The sequence below is a fragment of the Cavia porcellus genome, unplaced genomic scaffold, assembly GCF_034190915.1.
Source record: "Cavia porcellus strain 051 isolate PalLab524CR breed Dunkin Hartley unplaced genomic scaffold, mCavPor4.1 scaffold_20, whole genome shotgun sequence".
NCBI lineage: Eukaryota > Metazoa > Chordata > Mammalia > Rodentia > Caviidae > Cavia > Cavia porcellus.
In genome coordinates this window covers 64,557,527-64,578,023 of record NW_026947503.1, presented here as the reverse complement: position 1 = coordinate 64,578,023, position 20,497 = coordinate 64,557,527, and the positions used below count along the sequence as shown (strand labels likewise).

The 20,497-nt window shown below is 48.9% G+C and overlaps 1 protein-coding gene across 2 annotated transcripts in view; it reads right to left on the bottom strand.

The window, feature by feature from the left end:
- Positions 1-20,267, bottom strand: part of Arhgap28 (Rho GTPase activating protein 28) — a 167,957-nt gene extending 147,690 nt beyond the window's left edge. The window contains exon 1 of one of the 2 annotated variants that reach the window (XM_003464441.4): positions 20,040-20,267. In XM_003464441.4, coding sequence (XP_003464489.1) covers positions 20,040-20,131 — 92 coding nt within the window. In that variant the 5' untranslated portion in view covers positions 20,132-20,267. The remainder of the gene's footprint in view (positions 1-20,039) is intronic. The other variant, XM_013146688.3, reaches the window with a different exon arrangement.
- Positions 20,268-20,497: the final 230 nt, after the last annotated feature.

Below are 20,497 nucleotides of genomic sequence, written 5' to 3'. Positions count from 1 at the left end.
TTACAGGATATGTCAGTCCCGTTGCTTGCTGGCGTGGATCGTCCTGCTTTTCTTTGTTCCAGCCCCAGCTAGCTCACCCTCTGCGCGCGTTCCTTGTGGACATCATTCTTCAGTCCTTACAATTACATCCTCTGAATCACCCCAAATCACTGAGCCCTAAATTAGACGCTGCACTTGAACAGGAGACAAATGATCTCCAAGAAGAAGGACGGCCTCACCATGAGGTCATGGAAACTAGTTCTCCAGTTGGAAAAACAAAAGCGTTTCCCTTTCTCTTTTACCTCCAGGGGATTTTTTTTTCCTCTTTACGAGAGATAAAATCTGACAAAGTAAAAATATAAGCAGCTGGCCATGTGGAACTTGACCCAGATTAGCATTTTCTCCACTGTCTCATTTTCTATTTCTCAATTAAAAAACATTGTGGTCTGTGATAAATTTTAACCAGAGCCAATTACTGCATTCCCTAATTTTGGAAAAGAAAGTTTGTACATTGCCTCTGTGCCTCCGTTCTTTAGACATTTATAGGGCAAGTTGCTAGGCACTGAGATCATAAAGATAAACCCCGACTCTCACTCTTAAAGAGTCTGCAGTCCAACATGGGGCAGGGGCAGCCACAAAGAGGTCGTGACAAAATTACCAGGCGTGACTGCCAGCCACTGGAACACATCTGGAGCTGCAGCCAGCCTGGGGCTCGCTGGGAAACACAAATGATAAACCACGCCAGATGCAGAGAGCACCCGAGACACTGGAAAAGCCTTTCTGGACAAGGTAATATCCAACACCCTGTGAAAATCGGGAGGCACCGGAAGCAGAGTGTGTGCTGGGCAGGATAGTTCACAAGGATGAGTTCTGTTGTGAGATGTGAATTTTACCACCACAATGAAATTGCCACCCTACACTTATGTAAAGTACTTACCCACCATGTCTCAAAATAGCACCATAGGACCAACACCCTTAGGGGTCGACCAGAGGGGGCACCTGGAACCTTGCTTCTTGTATCAAAGCACTTGGTCAGTGGTAGAAATTATTATAACATACAGAGCAGAGACGTGAACTCAGATGAGTGGAAAGGCATGGTGTGTTTGAGTTACCTTCTCCGAAAGAAAGGACCAAACAGGCAGAAGAAAGGAACCCAAAAGGGAGAACTGAGCTGGAGCTTATCGGAAGTGACCTTGGGACCATGTCCGACCTTCCTGGAGTCCTTGTTGAACTGGGAAACGTGGCCTGAGGGTACAGCCTTGCAGCTGCTTCCTCTGTAACTACGGTTTGGGAAAAATCAGTCAGCAAAAATTACTTACATCTTCCACCTCTGCCTATTTTAAAAATCATTTTTATTATTTATTATTATTTTGCGGTTGTGGAGGATGGAACCCAAGGCCTCATGCATGCTAGACAAGGGGTCTACAACTGCAGTGTGCCTCCAGCCCTGACTTTTTTAATTTTACAAATTAAAATATTTCTTTCCATTAAAAGACTCCTTCTCTAAGCCCAGACTGATGACTGCACTGTCAATATAGCATCTGTCCCAAGATCCAAGAAAGCTCTCAGTCCGGAATCTGCAGATGCTGACCACGAGCACGGAAACCTGGTTCCCAAGCCATCTGGGGGATACCATCTGGGGATCTGTGGACGGAGTAAGGTTCCACGCTGACACCACACATCACATGGGAAGCAAAGCAAGAAGCCTCTGTGACAAAACTCGATGAGGTGTAAAAGTGCCCATGGTTTGGACCCGCACTGCCCTGAAGGGCCAATGTATTACAGGCCTGCTGCTCCAGGGGGCGCTGTTTCAAGAACGTGGCACAGTGAAGGGGAGAAGCCTGGCCGGGCGGGAGGCCTTTAGGTCACGGGGAGTGTACCCCAGAGGTGCGGTCTCTTGCTCTCTCTGCTTTTGCACCTTGGCTCTGCGGTGGGCAGCTTGCTCCTTAATGGGCACCCAGCATCCACAATGGGCTGCCAGGAATGCGCCAATCCGACTGAGGACTGGAATCTCCAAAACCACGCAGCAGGATAAGCTCCAGTGGATTCGCAGTGGATTGTCTCCGGTATGGTCACAGCACTGGAAAGTGAACTGACCCTGAGGTGTCAGAGTGTGAGAGACCCAGGTTGCTTAACGTCTTCATCTTATTTGGACAATAAGTCTGCATGTTTTTGAAGGTCTCCTCAGGCTCACGTGTCCTATAAATTGCTTAATGGAGAAGCTGTCTGGAATCAAAGCAGAATACAAAACCTGCAGGAAGAGGAATCGTTTCCCTCCCCAGCAAGGCAGACAGCACTCCTGCAGAACGCGCCTCGGACAGGTAGTGGCTGCCTTTTTCGTCTGTAACTTTGCCGAGACGAGCTGCTGCCACCTACCCATTCGCGCCCTGCCATGAGTGTCTGTCTCCCGTGTCCTCAGAAGCCTGCGGAGCAGCTAACGCACGGCAGCCTCAGCACTGTGCGGGCTCCCTGACTTTGCACTTCCATGCGTGAGCTCATGGCATCATGATCCCACAGGTCACAGATGTGCCTGAGCTTCATCTCCACTCTCAGGAATACCGCGTGTGCATCCACAAACATTGCCCCACTCTGTGTTCGTGCACAGGTGTGCAGTCTCTCTTGCCTGGGGACTCTTGGGAAGCACCAGAAACAGGGACAGAGACCCCTGAGGGACTGCGCTACCACTGCAGGCACGCGGGGCAAAAACCACCACTTTCCCTCGTCTTCCTGTTAGGCGACAATGAATAAAGTTTCCATTGTCCCTGTGTGAAATACTGAAAGGCTTCACTTTCCTTCCTTCGTTGAGAAATGAGTGGCACTCGGGATCTTCTTGGCCTCAGCTCTCTCTCTGAGATGTTTACTGCCCACATTTCCCCCTCTGCAAACAGAAGACTCGATTCACACTGGGATCCTGTCGCGGCTCCGGGGCTGGCTGGTCTCTTTGTCAGCTTCTCACTCCAACCAGCATGTCCCAGCCACAGACACAGCTCATCCTGGTCACTCTGCCCAGAAAGAGCCCGAGTATAGGGACACGACCCCAAACAGCAAGCATTGCGGCGGTCTCTGCACCAGCCAGGTGTTGCTTTCAGGTCACACTTGCCCCACACTTGTCCGAGCTTAATCTAGCTACCAGGGAAGCACTCTTCCTAGGAGGGCTTTCTCGGCTGACAGGACATGGTCATGACGGCTATGCAGGTGACTCTGAGCCGCAGGCATGTTGGGAGAGTGGAGATTCAACTGTGGGGTGCCCTAATTCCAGGGAGGTGGGAAACCGCTCAGTGAATCTCTTTAAGACTTTCCCCAGACACACAGAGGTGCATTCCAGAACATCAGCCCTCAGGAGCGTCCTGATGGGGTGTGAGTGCCCCAAACCCGCTGCACTACCAGTGACACTTTCCCTCCATGCAGTTACCAAAGCGCTAGGAAGGCCAGGGTTTCATTACAGCTGACGGAAAATCTCTCCCCTCCGCCCGCCTCATGTGATGTGGTACACAACACCAGGAAAACCCTGTCACCCACACTGCCCAGCTGGGCCACCCAACAGTGAGCCAAGTTAAACATGGAGCTGGCGTGAGTCACCGGAGAAAGAGCTCTGTGCGTTTCCACGAAACGTCCAGGCTGCGCGCCGGGTCCTCACATGTGTTAGTGATTAGTTAGGAGCGCTGCTAGGAGGGTTGGGGTTACCAGCTACTTCCCAAGCGCAAACACGCTGTTCAAGAATTCTAGAAGAATGATCATTAAATCTCATTGTTTAAACACACTTTCCTCACATAGTTTACGGTATATGTAAAACAATGAAGATGCTGTCCCTAAGTGAGGTAATGTTACTAATTTATTTCAATTGCTTTGGAGGCTTAAGGGACATCTCTTGTATTCAGCCAACCTTAGCCTGCATGCAAAATCCTGCCAAGTCTGCAGAATCTACCACTCCTCCCTCGACTCCCTGACACCTCCGGCCTGAATTACCAGCCTTTCTCACAGCCTCTGCCTGCCCGCCGCCCCCTCCAGATACCAACAGGCTTCATCTCGCAGCCAGCCGCTCCCCACGCTGAGGAGCAAACGCCCAGCCTCCTCCTGGACAAGACTCTGGCTCCCTCCCTGGGGCTGCTGCACGGGCACGAGCACGGGGCAGTCCCCACCGCAGGGGCTGCAGGCAGAGCCCCTCGCTTAGGAGACCCAGGTCTCTAGCTTTGATCTGTCCATGCCTTCCTTGAGAGAAGAAACCCAGGAAAAATTAAAAGAACAATGGAAAAATGAACGGAATGCGAGAGAATTAAGAGATCTCTATTTTCTCCCTTAAAAATCTCATTATTATCATTATTATTATTTTATCTTTTTTGAGACGGGGTCTCACTATGCAGTTCAGGCTGGCCTTGAGCTCACTTTGTAGCCCAGGCTGGTCTGGAACTCGCAATGGTCCTCCCACCTCAGCCTCCCGAGTGCTGGGATTACAATCTCATTATTTAGTTGTCTCATACATGCGTAATTTTAAAGCAACAATTTGGACAAAGACAGTGGACTATGCTCCCCACGCCCACTAATTAATCTACGTGCTGTGGAACTCCAGTCCTTCCTCGGCTACCCCGTGTCTGTTTTAAAACACATGAGCTAAAGATAGTTTCTTTAAATCTCCATATGAGAGTAACTGAGAGTTCTCATGACCTGAACCCTGGGCAGGGTAAACACTGCCGAAGGCTCAGGGGACTGAGTTATCTGGGCTCTCCCAAATTCCTCATGGTCACTTAACAACGCAGGCCAGGTTGCACCAGTCTAGCCTCAGGGTCCCTTCAGCTTTTCTGCCTTCCGCATTCTGGGTATTTTGCTGTGCAAGGTTCAGGGGCCAGCAGAACAGGAAGCTGCCTCGATCTGGGGCTGGAAAGTAGGGTCAGAGGTCAAATCCAGACTGCTACCTGTTCCTGTAAATAAAGTTTTATTAGGACATGTGTCTACTTACCCATTGTCTATGGTGCTTTTGAATTAACAAGAGCAGAGCCGCAGGGAACATACAAACAGTAAACCCCAAATATTGATCTTTGCAAAAAGAATCTCCAGCCCTTGTTCCAAATCACGTGCATGGAGGAGGGTGACCTCCTGCCTAAGGAATCCTCCTCAGTCCCTAAATGAGACCTAGAGTTTCACCACGGGAGGTTTAAAGAAAGTACATATATGGTTTGGAAAAGTAAAACACTTTAAGTCCTTAAATGCTAAAGCAGATAGTTTCTTGGTAGGGATCCAACAATCCCCACCTGGGCACTACAGGGAACACCAGAAGGCTCTGGGAAGCCAGAACAAATTGGGCAGGTAGAAAAATAAACTTTATCACAACCCACTTTCGCCTGGCTCTACCACGGAGCGCTAAGTCTCCAGATCAGCATCCTGAGAGGAAAAGGGAGAGTTCAATTTCCTGCCACTGCGATAGGTTTTCATCAGAACCCACCTCCTTGCCAACCTCCTCTTCCAGCCCACAGCCCACACCTGGAGGCAGCGGGACAGAGGCGCAGTCCAGGAAGGACCGTGAGGGGGCCGCACGCACACGACGGCCACCTCCAAGTCCCACGTGCTCAGGCTCAAAGAGCACGGCGGTGAATCAGGGAGCCAGAGACAAGACGTGCGGCCTTTCATGGTGTCTCTTCACACATCCTCTAGGCAGAGGGACACTGACCTAAGGTGACAAAGTCCCAAATGCGCTGCCTGGCTGGGAGGCACCCTTGAAGCTGCCTGAGATGAGGGACACATTCTAAGTCCTGTTTGGATGGCAACTAGAGGGGGTCAGCAATCATCAAGCGGGGTATTTCCCAAATATTGGATGTGCCTCCTTTAAAAAACAAAAAGTGACTGTGACAGCTGAATAAAGAATTTGATTTTCGCTTCTGGATATGTTTTCAGAAGTCCTAGCGGGCTTTCAGGTCCTCCCTCCGTGTAACTCTCCCTCCATCGGAATGGATAAGAAGAAAAGGCAGACAGGGACAGAAGAGCGAGAGGGGAGGAGACAAGTTTCCACCTGATTCCCTGCGCAGACCCACTGGGGGCCACTGGAGGAGCCGGTGCGCGACAGAAAGCTCCACAGCAGAAAACCAGGACAGGGTGAAAGGAAACTTTCCTTCACCTGCGCATCTGTACGTTTGTTGCAGTATTCAAGAACACTGGGAGAAGATTCAACAGCGTGCTTACATGCTTCTTAGAAGTCTCCACTGCAATTATATTAAATGTATTCTATTTTGTACCCAAATGAATACAAATTAAGGTATTTTAATTAGATTAAGCACAAGCCTAATTCAATCTAATTGAGTTAAATTATGTATTATGTCTAATGGATACAATATTAACAAAATGTATCTTTCAAAGGGAAGTTATTAATGAGAATTCTCTGCAACCTCCAACAAAATAGTACGACACAGTGCTGTGCTGTGACATTTTGGAACAGCACCTAACACTCCTATTAATTAAGCACTCGGCTTACAAGCCTCTGAAAAATAAGCATCAGTTCTGCTTCTTGGACTGTGATTTTTAGGAAGGTGTAAAGACAGTTGTCTCACTGATCTGTAACCCTAACTGATGCTTCTGGGTGGATGTAAACCAAACTCAGAGCATGCGATGCGTCTGAAGTAGGGCAAAACTCAGGCCACTGCAGAGACAGCCTGAGTAGCTTCAAGGCCTGGCTAATAAGCCAAGCTGAGTAAGTGGGGAAAGGTATCATCACCATCACCATCACCATCATCACCAGCATCATCACCATCATCACCATCACCACCATCACCATCACCATCATCACCATCATCATCACCATCATCACCATCACCACCATCACCACCACCATCACCATCATCTCACCATCATCATCACCATCACCATCATCATCACCATCACCACCATCACCACCATCATCACCATCATCATCACCATCATCATCACCATCACCACCATCACCACCACCATCACCATCATCTCACCATCATCATCACCATCATCATCACCACCATCACCACCATCACCACCATCACCATCATCTCACCATCATCATCATCATCACCATCACCATCATCATCACCATCACTACCATCACCACCACCATCACCATCATCTCACCATCATCACCATCACCATCATCATCACCATCACTACCATCACCACCACCATCACCATCATCTCACCATCATCACCATCACCATCATCATCACCATCACTACCATCACCACCACCATCACCATCACCACCATCACCACCACCATCACCATCATCTCACCATCATCATCACCATCACCATCATCATCACCATCACCACCATCACCACCACCATCACCATCATCTCACCATCATCACCATCACCATCATCATCACCATCACTACCATCACCACCACCATCACCATCACCACCATCACCACCACCATCACCATCATCTCACCATCATCATCACCATCACCATCATCATCACCATCACCACCATCACCACCACCATCACCATCATCTCACCATCATCATCACCATCACCATCATCATCACCATCACTACCATCACCACCACCATCACCATCATCTCACCATCATCATCACCATCATCATCACCATCACCATCAGCATCATCACCATCATCTCACCATCGTATCACCATCATCACCATCACCACCATCACCATCACCATCATCATCACCATCACCATCAGCATCATCACCATCATCTCACCATCGTATCACCATCATCACCATCACCACCATCACCATCACCATCACCATCATCACTGTCACCACCATCACCATCACCATCACCATCACCATCAGCATCATCATCAAATTAGTGCAGGTCTAAAATCAAGTTTCGGTTAAAAATGTAGGATTATCTAATTACCTGAATGTCTAACTTGACCATGGAGAAAACAAGAATTTCATCATGGGAGGGGACCCCCAAGGTGAGCGACTAGAACCTCAGTGAAGAACATGGCACATCAAGCTCAGGGTGACCCTCACCACGTCACCCCGAGTGCACGTTAAGTGGCTCCAGCCTGTGTCTGTCTCCATTTCAGGACCCCAGTGACACCAGCCACTATGGCTTCCTTCGGCCCTGCACTGGGTTATCACCAAAACCGTTCTCCCAGCTTCGATCCCGTTAACCGCATCCCCTCTCCAGGGCCTGGCCGGCTCATCACGCGCATCACCTGGCTGCTGGTACCTCTCTGTTCTTCCAGAGCTTCTCACTCACTTCCCGCCTTCCCTCCCTTCTTCCTTCCCTTGGTCCAACTGTTCAAGTACTGAATCCCCACGCTGGGCCCCTGGGCAGAGCTCACAGAGCTGCCCGCTGTTTCCACTGGTAACCGGTCCAGCAGCCGACCCTGGGCGTGGCACACAGAGGGGCATCGGACGCTCGCCAGTTCACTTTCCCTGGGAGACCTTGAGCTGGTACTTCCTGTTGTGCAATCCTTAGCCAACAGGTCCATTTGCGGGGAGTTCTGCAACTCCCGGAGCTGTGCTCTTTCATGCATCAAGGTTTGTGTGCCTGGGGCTGGGGATGTGGCCTGTGGTGGAGCTTGAGGCCCTGGGTTCGATCCCATCAGCCAACAGCGCTATGAGCACAGGCGAATTAAGGAGTCCTGCTCAGGGAAGTCTTCCTTGAGGAAGAGATGCTACCGCTCTAGGTGTTCATGCGGGGGCCGTGCAGCCCCTGTGGGATCATTCAGTAACTGTTTGTCAAAGCTCCACTAAGTGTAAAACCCATTGAGGGGGAAGGAGAAAGGTAATTAAGGATTTCCATGAATAAACTAGACCCTGCTTTGATCCTAACAGTGCACCCATAGGCCTGTGGGGCCAAGGATACAGTTTGAGCCTATAAGCAAAACTGTACTATCTTAGCCCATTTTGTCTTGTTGCTATAACAAAATACTGGAGACTGAGTACTTTGTGAACAAGAAACATTGAAGCAGCCTGTAATTCTGGTGGCTGGGGGTACAAACAGCATGGTCCCAGCATTCTGATGGCTGCTCTGGATGGCTGCTCAATCTGAAGAGAACTAATCCTGCATTTTGGAAACTACATTAATCCCTCCTGAGGATGCAGTGCCAGTAACCTAACAGGCAACCGCTCAGCCCTAACTCCCAAAGACCCACTTTTTCTCAATATGGGGACCCTGGAGGCCACATGCAGCACAGGAGCCCCGGTCATGGTCACACTCACACCCAGCCAGGTGGGTGTGTGTTGTCAAAGGATCGCTGGGGTCTCAGTTCCAAGTTTTAGAAATGCTGGGTTTGATTCCTGACTTTGCGTAGACTTTCCCGCTCTTACGGTCGGCTTCCAAAGCTCCCCTCCTCCCGCCCGCCCCTTGGCTCTCCTCCTCAGGGGACCGCAGCATGGCCCTTCATTTTCCATGGCAGCGTGCTGGCTTCAGCCCTCCAGCTCTCTGAAACCACACAGCGAGGATCACCTCTGACACGGGGCTGGTTCCCGCCTGATCATTTTGTTACCCGCGGCACAAGTGTCTGGTGGCTCTGCGTCCAAAGCCACGGCTTCCAGAACGTTCCTGTCCTGGGGTCTCTGAGCCAAGCTCCCGGGCTCACCCCTGTCCTCTAGCACCCGAGTCACCCATGAATTGAGAATTTAAAAAACAACAGAAACTTCTGGTCATGATCGCCTTCCTCCACGTCCCACCTAAGGAGCCCCCTGCCCGGTGGGCAGAGCCACCTCATCATCTCCCAGGCACCCACAGGTCCAGGTGGCCCATCGGACACCCACCCAGGGCTCGCTCCCCAGAATTCCCAACTTCAGGAAACAAGGATCCCAGACCCAAATCCCACCATTTTCCACATTCTTGTTAGACACATAATCACCATTCTGCATCAGCTTTATCTCTGGGTTTTCACACAGGACCCGTCACCCCCTCCCACCACCGACAAAGCCCAAATCATTACATAAAGGAACTCCTGCCCAGCTGTTCCTCCACCTCTGTGGCCCACCACTTCCTGTACCCTAGAGGAGTTCGCAGACAGAGAACCCCACACGGCGGCAGCATATGGTTACAAGACGACAACTTCACTTTTACGGATTTTAAACCAGCAGCTCGTAAACCGGGTTACAAGAGCAGCGAGCTGCCTGGTCCGGCAGGGTGGAGAGAGTGTAACGGGCAGAAGGAGGTCAGTTTAGGGTGAGGTGGGTTAACTGGAGAGAACGCCTCTTTTTTTGGTTTGGTTTTGATTTTTTGAGACAAAGTCTCTCTATGAAGTTCCAGCTGCCCTGAATTCACTACCTCAAATGCTTAGATCCTCCTGCCTCAGCCTCCCAAGATCACAGGTGTGTGCTCCCATACACAGAAAGAACTCCTCTTTTAAAGTACACTTCAAAAGCCCTTTAGCAGCCAGGCACTCTGATGAATGCTTAAGAGACATGGAGGTAACTTACTGGTAAGGAGGGGCACATTTGTTCATAGTTGGCATAACCCACTCCGTCTGGACTTCTGCTAAGCAGAGGCCTGCTGCTCTAGCTGGCACCTCTGCCTGCCTTGTGGGGTGGGACACAACTCGGGACACACAGGGCTTGACAGCTTCTACCAGCTCCGCGCTGCCAGCCCAACCCAGCAGCCAAGCTCACCACAGATCTGATGGCCTGTGCTGGCCCAGCCACGCAGGACAGGTAAGGAGGGAGGCTGCAATCCCAGGGCCAGGCATCCTCTGGTTCTCCAAACGGGATCCGCAGAGTCCTTTGGTCAGGTCTTTCCCCACTGATTGCTCCAGCGAGGTTGGGTCAGGCTCCGCTCTGAGAGGCCAGTGCAAGCTGTTTCCAGGACGCTCAGCGTTGCCCTGGCTCAAACACAGGGCTGGTTTATAGGGAGCTGAAAATGCCATTCCCCTCAGTGGACGCCTCCCCCTTCCTCTGCACCCTGGGTCTTCCCAGTGAGGTCCCCCAGGCTGCCCGGAAGGACCGGGCAGAGGGACCAGGAACCAGCAAATCCAGGGCCGGCGTGACAGAGTCCTTCCCCGAGCCTCACTCTGTGCTGTCATCCCTTGGTGTCCCTGCTCCCAGGTGCTTTCCCAGACTTAGATCCCAGCAGCTGCTTCAGCCCGAGATGAGTCCCACAGGGCCACAGCAGCAGCGACTGGGGCAGGGACAACAGGCCGCTGTGGATCTGCAGCTCACAAATCCGGGGACCCTGAGTGACCTAGTGATCTGAGAACGAGGTGAGGGTGTAAGAGATGGTCAAGGGTCCAGGCCTGGAGGCTGGCCTGACTCTGCGTCTCCAGAAGAGTCAAAGCCACCTGAAGGTGGACAGCAGCGATTTCTCCTACATGCACCCATCACTGAATACTCAGTAAATAGCCAGGTTGGCCTCAAGTTGATAGCAATCCTCCTGCTTCAGCCTCACGAGTCCCAGAATTGCAGGCATGCATCACCTCACCTGGCTCAGGCTGTCAGTCATATAGAAGGAAATTAAATAAACACTGTGGTTCTATTTCTAAAAGTCTGTGTGCGTTGGTAAAGAAAGCAATTAACAAACTTGAAGGAAAAAACTCTCAGGTCATCAGTTACTAAGAACACGATGCTAAGGATTAAAGGATTAAATATTACCCCTTCCCAAAAGCAAAGCTGCACAGAGGAAGGGGTCCAGGTCCCCACTGCCAGGTCCCGCTCTCTTGGTCAAGCTGAGTGACTTCTGCGTGACTCTGTCTTTCGCAGGACAAGGAGGATCGTGTTTGTTCAGGGTTGGTAGAATCAAAACCCGCTTCATTTGGGCTGCTTAGAAGCCCTGAGTCATGCTGTTTCATCTGGTGTCAACCCACTGGTTTGAGGACGATGTCACAGCTCGGGGACAATGCTGGCACCTAATTAGGCTCCTTGGAAGGCAGAAGCATAGCTTCTAGGTGGATGGGGGAAGGGGTCCTGCTGGTGAACTTCTCTAGGGGTAACAGAGTTTCCCAGATAAATTACTGATATCCATTCACAGCTACCCCTCTGTTATGGTCCATACCTTGTGTCAACTTGAAAAGTCTAGTAGCTTAACTAAGTAATTCAGCAGTTCTGCATCGTACCCTGTAGAGAACATGCCCTTACCTCTAGGATGTTGTTCATTGTGTCGACTTGAGGGGTTTAACTAAGCCACTCAACAGGCTTCAGGATCCTTACTTTACAAATATCCTCAGCGTGTGCAAGGGGAGGCAGGGAGATGCTCTGAGTGCTGCAGTCCCTGCAGGGTGGTCGCCTGCGTACAGGACAAGGGAGGGAAAGAGGCTTGTTCTCCCTGCTTTTGTGGTCTTCCACCGCCCTGAACTGCTTTTCCTCGGCCATGCTGCTCTGCCCTGGAGCCAGCTGACTATGGACTAAAACCGCCACAAACTGGGAGCTGAATAAATCTTTCTTTCCTTAACTGTGGGTGTGGAATATTTTGTCCCAATATCAAGAGAAATGTACTAAAGGCACCTTCTCTGTGTGTATTCTACTAAGACAGAAGACAAATGCTTGGAGAACAAAAGATTAAATCCAAATGCAATGTTTAGAGCACGTTGTATTGGAAAGCTGCTTCTGTAGACTGCTAAAAGGCTTCCGGTAACACCACCCTGCTCTCAGTAAACCTGTCACCCACTGGAGGCGGGAAAATCACAAACCACAATAGAGGGAAAGATGTCATGAAACTGGAAGAACAGTTTTGGAAGGACGCTGGGCCCTCTCATTTTCTTGCTGTGGGGTTTGGGGCTCATTCTCCAGGCCTGAGTTTTGCTAGGGTCCCCAACCCCCATCCGTGGTCACAAGACAGGAGTGCATGACTAATTACCAAATGGCCATTGCGGCAGCAGACTCGGGCCCTGTCCTGGCTACGACCTTCAAAGAAATCTGCAGAAAGTAAGCTTAGCTTCATTTACTGCATCTGTCTGTCTTTTGTGGGCTTTCATCTCTTGTCACTTAAATATGGGTTTAATCTCAGCCTCTCCCATATCACCTTTGACTATTACATGAGAAAAAAGCTTTGATTGGTACTAAGGATTGAACTCAGGGCGACTGAACTGAGCTACATCCCCAGATCTTCTTTAATCCTGTATTTTGATTCAGGATCTAGTTAAATCACTATGTTGCCCAAGGTGGACTTGGACTTGCAATCTTCCTGCCTCAGTTTCCCAAGTGCTGACATTACAGGCATATGGCACCACACCTAGCTTTTATAAATTTTTTTTAAAGTATAGTAGTGAAGAGAACGAAAAATAGGAGAGAAAAAGAAACAAACATCATATTTTAAGTTATTGTGTCATCTTTGAATATTTAATTTGCTTTCTATAACTAGGTTTCTCTAAAGATCTACAAAAAACATGAGCCGTGTGTGTCTGTGTGTGTGCAGGGGACCTTTGTGGAGAGGCAAAGAAATTGGTGAATGTTTTCTACATCGATTTTCCACAAATGAACACTGAGCTGGAAACTTCAAAAGGATTCTTTTCCTTACACATTACAGATGTACGAAAGAAAATTTTGTGGCTAACCACAAATTTTTAATGTAAAGATTTATCTCTATACATAAAGGATAATCAGTACCACAACTCAGAATAACTAAGATAGTCGAGGGCTGTAAGCCTTCAGTGTCTGACAGTTAAGAAACGACAACGCACTGCTTTATCATTGGTCCCCAGCTTCTCCTTCCTGTCCTTTGTGCTGGCTAAGGGGTCAGATCGGAGTACAGAGATTTAATCAGCTTTTAAGAGCACAGCCACTCAGCCGGCACGGTGTGCGTGGCTTACCTGTGCTCGCCCCTTGAATACCAGGGCCCTTGCTGGCTGCCAGAGGGGTAGCTTAACTCGCTCTCCACACTCAAATTCCTGATCATAAACCCCTTTAAAAGAGGATGACTGCATAGAGAAGGAATCTATTTTCTTTACACCCCATTTTAGCAAATAAAGAAACAGGAAGCTTTTTGATACAATGTTGTTTTGTTTTGATACACATCCTTCAAAGTTCACAAAGAAACAGATACATTGAAGCTTGATGTGATCCCCATACATTACCCAGCGCTAACAGACTCCAGCAACCAGGACCCAGTCAGAAAGGAAAAGCAACCTGTTTAAACAATCTTTCAAGGAAATCAAAACAAATGCTTAACAAAAGAGTATAGTTCTTTGAACTACATAAGCTTGGTTATTCAATAAAAGGTGATCTTTAAAGCATGTTAAAAGTAATAATAGAAAAAAAGCCCCATTGTGAACTTCCAGGGCTGGCTGGAAATAAGGCTGAAGTAACAAAACAATGAATAATAATCTAAATTATAAAGTCAATAAAACAGTATGCAAATGCAGGCTCCCTACTAGCAGGGCAAGCAAACTGAAAGATATGTTCAGTGTTAGACTTTAAATCATGTTGTACTTTAGTTAAAACATCCTTGCAAATGCTCAAATAACCTGTTGGGGAGTGCTGGTTGAAGGGCAGTGTGTTTCATCAGGTACCAAAATACTTTGGAGAAAATAAAAGATGGTCTCAGCAACCCTTTCCAGGCACAGAGGAATTGAAAAATAATGACCTTGGCTTAACAAACATGTAATATAGCGACTTTTTGACTTTTTCTTGCTTAAGCCTTTAATAACATTTTACCTCCCCAAATATCAAGGAACTCTGAAAACTAGGGAGTTGATGATTATAGTTTTAATAAACTCAGAACTGGTGAAATTAAACCACATTACTGTACTTTGCAAACTGTAAAGAACAGATTAAATTACTATTGATATCAATTTATATGTAGTTGACTTTTTAAAGATGAAAGACATACAAATAACAAAAGTAGAGGGAATACAGAAAGTGCAATTCATAGAGCATAAAATAAGCCACTCGGGGGCTTTAGCCTGGCAGCTTGAGCACCTGCCTGCTGAGCACAAGGCTGTGAGTTCAACTCCTGATACCAATAAATAAATAAAATAAGCCAAATTAAGAGCAATTTAAAAATCACCATTAAAACACAGTAATAAATTTTACTGGCAAGATTCATAGATGATGCTAAAATTGGCACAGGAAGATTTGGGGAGAAAGAGGATATTTGCAAAGCTTTAAAGCATTTCCCTAAAAGTAACTGTCAATTACACAGGAGGAAGTGGTAGCTTTACAGCCTGGAAATCTGACATACACCCCTTGAAGCAGGCGGTCAGACTTCACAACACCAAGATGTACTGATACGATGCCCCAGCAACATTTCTGCAGAACCTCCATCGAATCACAAGAAGACACTGGGCCAACCTTCAAACTGAAGAATTGTCTACAAAAGCACCCATGCCTCCACAGTGTCATAGTCGTAAGACACAAACACAGACTGTCACAGATTGGAGAAGACGCAGGAGCCAAACATAAATTCAGCGTGGGACCTTAGATTCAACTCATCACAGGAAAAACTGAATTCCAACAAGGAAAGTGTGAGATCAGTAATCTGCAGGTGGTAGCAGCACTGTGCCAGGGGTCATGTTTAGTTTTGATGATGGAGACTCTGGTTATGCAGGAGAAGAGGTTGGCATTTGAGGAATCTGGAGGAAGGTTGCTTTTGCAAGTTTTCTGTCAGTCAAAAATTATATCCTAATACAAAATTGAGAAAAAGTTGCCATCTTGTCCACATGAAGGCAAACTGATAGCATTCTGAACCCTGGGTTTGTAAACATACCAGGGATTAGTGACCAGGGAGAGCTGCGATTGGGGACCTGGGCATTTGTAGCCAGAAGACAGGATCAAAAGATCCGTGCCAGATGTTTCCAGCAGCTGTGCGCACAGAAGCACCCACACCCAGCAGGGACCCTGCTGGAAAAGGAAACCAGAGACAGCGACCCCCTTTCAACCACACCATAAAGAGCAACCTATAAATACCTGCTCCCTCCCAAGAGTCCCGTTCCTGCCACTAATCCTGAAGCCACCAGAACAAGAATGGCTCACGTCCCCAGAATGTGGTGCCCCCAGCAAGTGTGCAGGGGCTCATACAGACTTCAACCCATGTTTAATTTAGCAGAAGACAGCGCCTTGAAATAAATACCTGTTAGTGAGTCTAAACTCAAAGGTACTAGTACATCACTAAAGTTGCTACCTTTAGTTTTTCCCCAAAACAAAACCTTTATTTCTGAACCATCATTAACTCCACTTCCAGCAAAGCAGAGAACATGGGGGATACCAGGAAGCGAGACCCCTCTACAAAGCCGAAAGGCTGCTGTGGAATGGAAATGCTGGGGGGACTTGGTTAGCACCCGTGTTTGTTTTTGAGGGAGAGTCAGTTCTTCGTCTCCTCTGCTTCTGTCCTTTTAGGAAGTCCATGGTGTCACTCGACACACTCAGACGTCCTCGTGCCACTCCACACTGTACCCCCCCGCCATGTACATCCTTATCTGTATTTAACTAAGGAAATCCTTGAAAGACACAAACATCTAGCTGCAGATCTCATTTACTTCTCAAATGAGACTGATTCTATAAGTTATCTTCTATACTTGGCAACACTCAGGGGTTCTGAGGAGACGCTTCACCTTTCTTGCAAATCACAGTTTTAAAGACAATTTAACTGTTGCTTTCAGCAGAACCAAGAGTTCCTGGAATCCAGATGGGTTTCTCGCCAGCTCCAAATGATGGGCTGGAGGTCAGCGGTACCAGGACACAGTGGAGAACACTGAGGGGTGAAGCAAGGTGGACTCTGCAGCCTCTCAAATGCCTCCTAAGAAAACGCAGAAGATACAAATAACACGCAAAAATACATTTAACCAGAGCGAGCAGCCATGAAGCCTGTCCTTGATCTCTGCTGGAATTAAGGAAGATGTTGGCCCAGACTGTAGAAAATGAGGGCGAGTTCCAAACAAACACGGGAGGGAGTGCAGCACACTCCCCTGAGCAGACTGAAAACGCAAAGAGAGAAGACCCAGGCAGCGAGGGCGCCCTTTGTACCCACACAGCCGGCCCCTGAGTCTCTGGACACCGAGGGGGCCAGGACAAGACCGAAAAGGCTCACCTGTGTAGCAAAACTCAAAATACGAATTCACCTACACTGAATGTTCACTGTTTCAAATGATGGAAATCTGGGGAAGGCTGGAGTCCTTCAGGTTCCCGTGCCTCCCTCTGAAGCCCTCTATATTTCTGCGCTCAGAGATGGCTTCGTTCCTTTGGTCCCAAATGCAGTCACATATGGGCTATCCAAGGAGGGAACAGTGAGAGATCTCCTGAATTCTTCCCAGTTCTGAAACAAGGACCCCAAAACTGGGATATAGATCTTAGAGATTTAAGCGAGCCTTCTTTTTTTCCTTTGAAAACCAAGACTTTGTTGACCCTGTTTTGTTTCTGGCTCCTCTGCTGGTGAGATGGTACCAAAAATGTTTTATTTCCCTCTTTACATTAAAACCTAACTTAACCCAACCCGGAAACCCAGAGTGCTTCCTTCTGGTCATCAATACTCCACGCAGAGAAAGTAAACTGCCCAGGGCCAGAGGGTGTAACTGGTCGGCCAATCTGATCTCAGCCCAGGTAACTGACAGTGCGTTTCACCGGGGTCTCTCTTTAATGCAGTAAAGAGACCCACCTAAAGGGAAGGGCAGGGAACACAGCCTCAGGGCTGAGGCGCCATTGGGAGGCGGTGCCAATGGGAAGCTCCATGGTCACGTGAAAGGCAGCAGCCGTGGGCATCATTGGCCTGCATCAGTGGGCAGCGAGGGCTCAGGACTTTAAGCCCTTCCCTGTGGGGTTCCTCATGGGAACCACAAATTCCAGGTCTACACCGCCAGCCTCTCGGTGTAGAAATATTGCTATTTATTCTGCCTTTTTTTCTAACAATTCTATTGGCTGGCTCGCATCCCCAGGGCAAGAACTGAGTGTCATCCATCTCAGTATCCCCAGTGCCCTCGATCTCACTGGCACATGGCACATGCCAACGGGCTGAGTTCAGCGCAGTAAACTGCCATCGTTTTATCTGGCCATTTTATAATCATCATGGGAATTCATGCATTCTTCTCAAGAAATATTTATTGAGCTGTTATGATGTACTAGACAGTGTTCCAGACACTTGGGACATAATAGCGGAAAATCAAGCAATTGGAGAGACAGAGACAGAGACACGGGGTAGGGAAAAACAGAGAGACAGACAGAGAGATACAGGGAGGAGAGAGAAACAGAGACAGAGAGAAAAGAGGAAAGGAGAGGAGAGAAGAGAGGAGAATAAATATTGTATTTTCATAAGAATAGGCCCAAAACACCCCCTCACAGGTATAGCGGAAGTGGGAATAAGTGAGGAACGTGTGCTTTGACTGGAACACGTGCCACCAAAAGCTGAAGAATGATTCCACTTAGAAAGTCAGACACGAAGCCTTTGGCTCCAGGACCACGTGGGGAATTACTCTGCAAATAGGTTGCACATACGTAGCCAACTGAAAGGAAAGCGTGTTCTTGAAAGAGACAGTGCTTTCTTCAGGAGAACAATACCATCTTGCTTCTTGGCTTGAAAGGAAGTGTTGATCAGTCCTTAGTGAGTCAAAGGTTAATAACTCGGGCTGATTATTTCTGTTACCCGTCTCATGATTGATGATGTGGTGCCCTTTTGGCTCCGTGTAAATACAGGAACCTCTTTTTGAGAGCTTTTCCTGGGGACGAGAAATGACACCATTCTCCCATGATTCCACTGCAGGGCCACGGGCCTCCTCCATGTCCTACACCAGAGAGGCAGCAACACAAAGGCTCCTAGAGGGTGCGGGACAGTCACCCAAACTGCCCGCTGGAATACCAGAGGTCTAATCGGCAGCCTGGCTGTCATTCATCAGCTGTGCAGGCAACGCTCTTGCTGTGGTGTATTCATTCCATAAGACCACACGCTGCACTAGTAAAACTCCCTCCTGTGAGCTTTGGAAATGGGTGTCCTTTAGATGTCTGGTTGGCACCCTGAGACAGCTGCTGGGACTTTCGAACAGGACAGCCGCACCAGCGCCATCTAAAAAAGCACACATCTGACCACAATGTCTGGTCACAGTGCTTGATTCTACTTAGTGATCCACAGTCTAAGAAATGAGGGCCAGTGAGGATGCTTTTAAAAATACCCAAGTCAAATGCAAGTTTAAATCTTTAAGTAGCCTTTAAAACAATACTCCTACAACTGGAAGGAATTTGTTAATTTCTCATTGTCTTTGTGGGAAGTGAGATTTTACAGGACCTGCTATTTTGGAAAGAAACAATACTTTCTTTGTTAACCAAGCCCAGACACAGATCTCATACCCGTGCAGTTTGTTCCTCTCATAGATACAGCCAGAAGAACATTCCAGGAAATAAAGTCACAAACCAATTACATCAGGAAACAGAAGCGATTACTACACAACCAAAGATAAAAGTGTGAGGAGAAAAAAGAAATCATGGAAAGTGACGGTATTAAAGTAAGCGCATGCACGCAAGTCTCCCAGCTGTACAGAGCATTCACCCGGATGTCCACAGCAGACCATAATATTTAACACACAAAACTCCGCTCCACTGCGTGTCAATGCTAAAACCACCAGTCTTACTGTGATACTTTTTGTCTGTGCTCCTGGACATTTGACTTGGTTAATGGAAATCTAGTGGGCCTTGATCTTGCATTGGAGAAGCCGCACACTGATAGAGCAATTTAACACAGATGTCTGATTTGCTAAATCTGGAACGCACATGACCTGATGGTGGCAGACTTCCTTGACCCAAAGAAATACATTGTCACGGCAATCATAATTCAGAGTCCACTTTAGGACTAAGCAAGTGACACCACAAAGTCTCTAAACAATCGAAGGGGTTTAATCTCTAGAAAGGAAGTTGTCTGTGAAAGTCACTGAGATTTTAGAGAATCTCCATCTGCTCCAACTGAGTTTGCATGCTCTGTTTTCCTGCTCTGGTTCATTCTGAAAGACAGTCTCCCCACTGATAGATGGTGCGGCAAAAGCAAAGTCTGCCTTGCTTACAAAGTTGCGAGAGGATCAACTCCTCTGTGAACCACTGCGGGCCCAGGACGCGCGCCCCCGGCAGGCCAGTGCCTTTCCGTCCTAGACTGACTAGGGAGGCTCAGAGCCCAAGCGCGCCCCAGAGCCCACCCGCTGCCCCACCCGACCCGGTCCGGCTCCTGTCCCGTCCCGGCCGGGCCCGTCCCGTCCCGTCCCGTACCTGCTCAGCGGGTGGCTGGCGGCGGGCGGCTGTGAGCGCGTGTACGAGTGGTAGGCGGTCAACACCACGCCGCCCGAGTCCTCCACTTCCATCGTCGGCCGCGCCTACCTCGGCGCGGGCCCCAGAACAAAGAGCGGGGCCCGCACGGGCCGGAGCCGAGCCGAGCCAGAGCCGAGCCGGGCGCCAGCCCGCGGTCCAGCGCTGGGCTACGGCTGTCAGCGCGCGAGGCCCGCCCCGCCCAAGGGGAATAATTAGCATACAATGGGGGCACGCCCACGGGCGCCGGGCGGGATAATTAGCATACACGGAAGGCCACTCCCAGGGGTCGGAGCGCGCTAATCAGCATACAGGGGGAGCCACGCCCACGGGTGCAGGTCGGGCCAATTAGCGTACAGGGAGAACCACGCCCTCTCGCGGGGCGGGGCCAGGCGCTCCTGCTTCTAGGAAACTGGAAACCT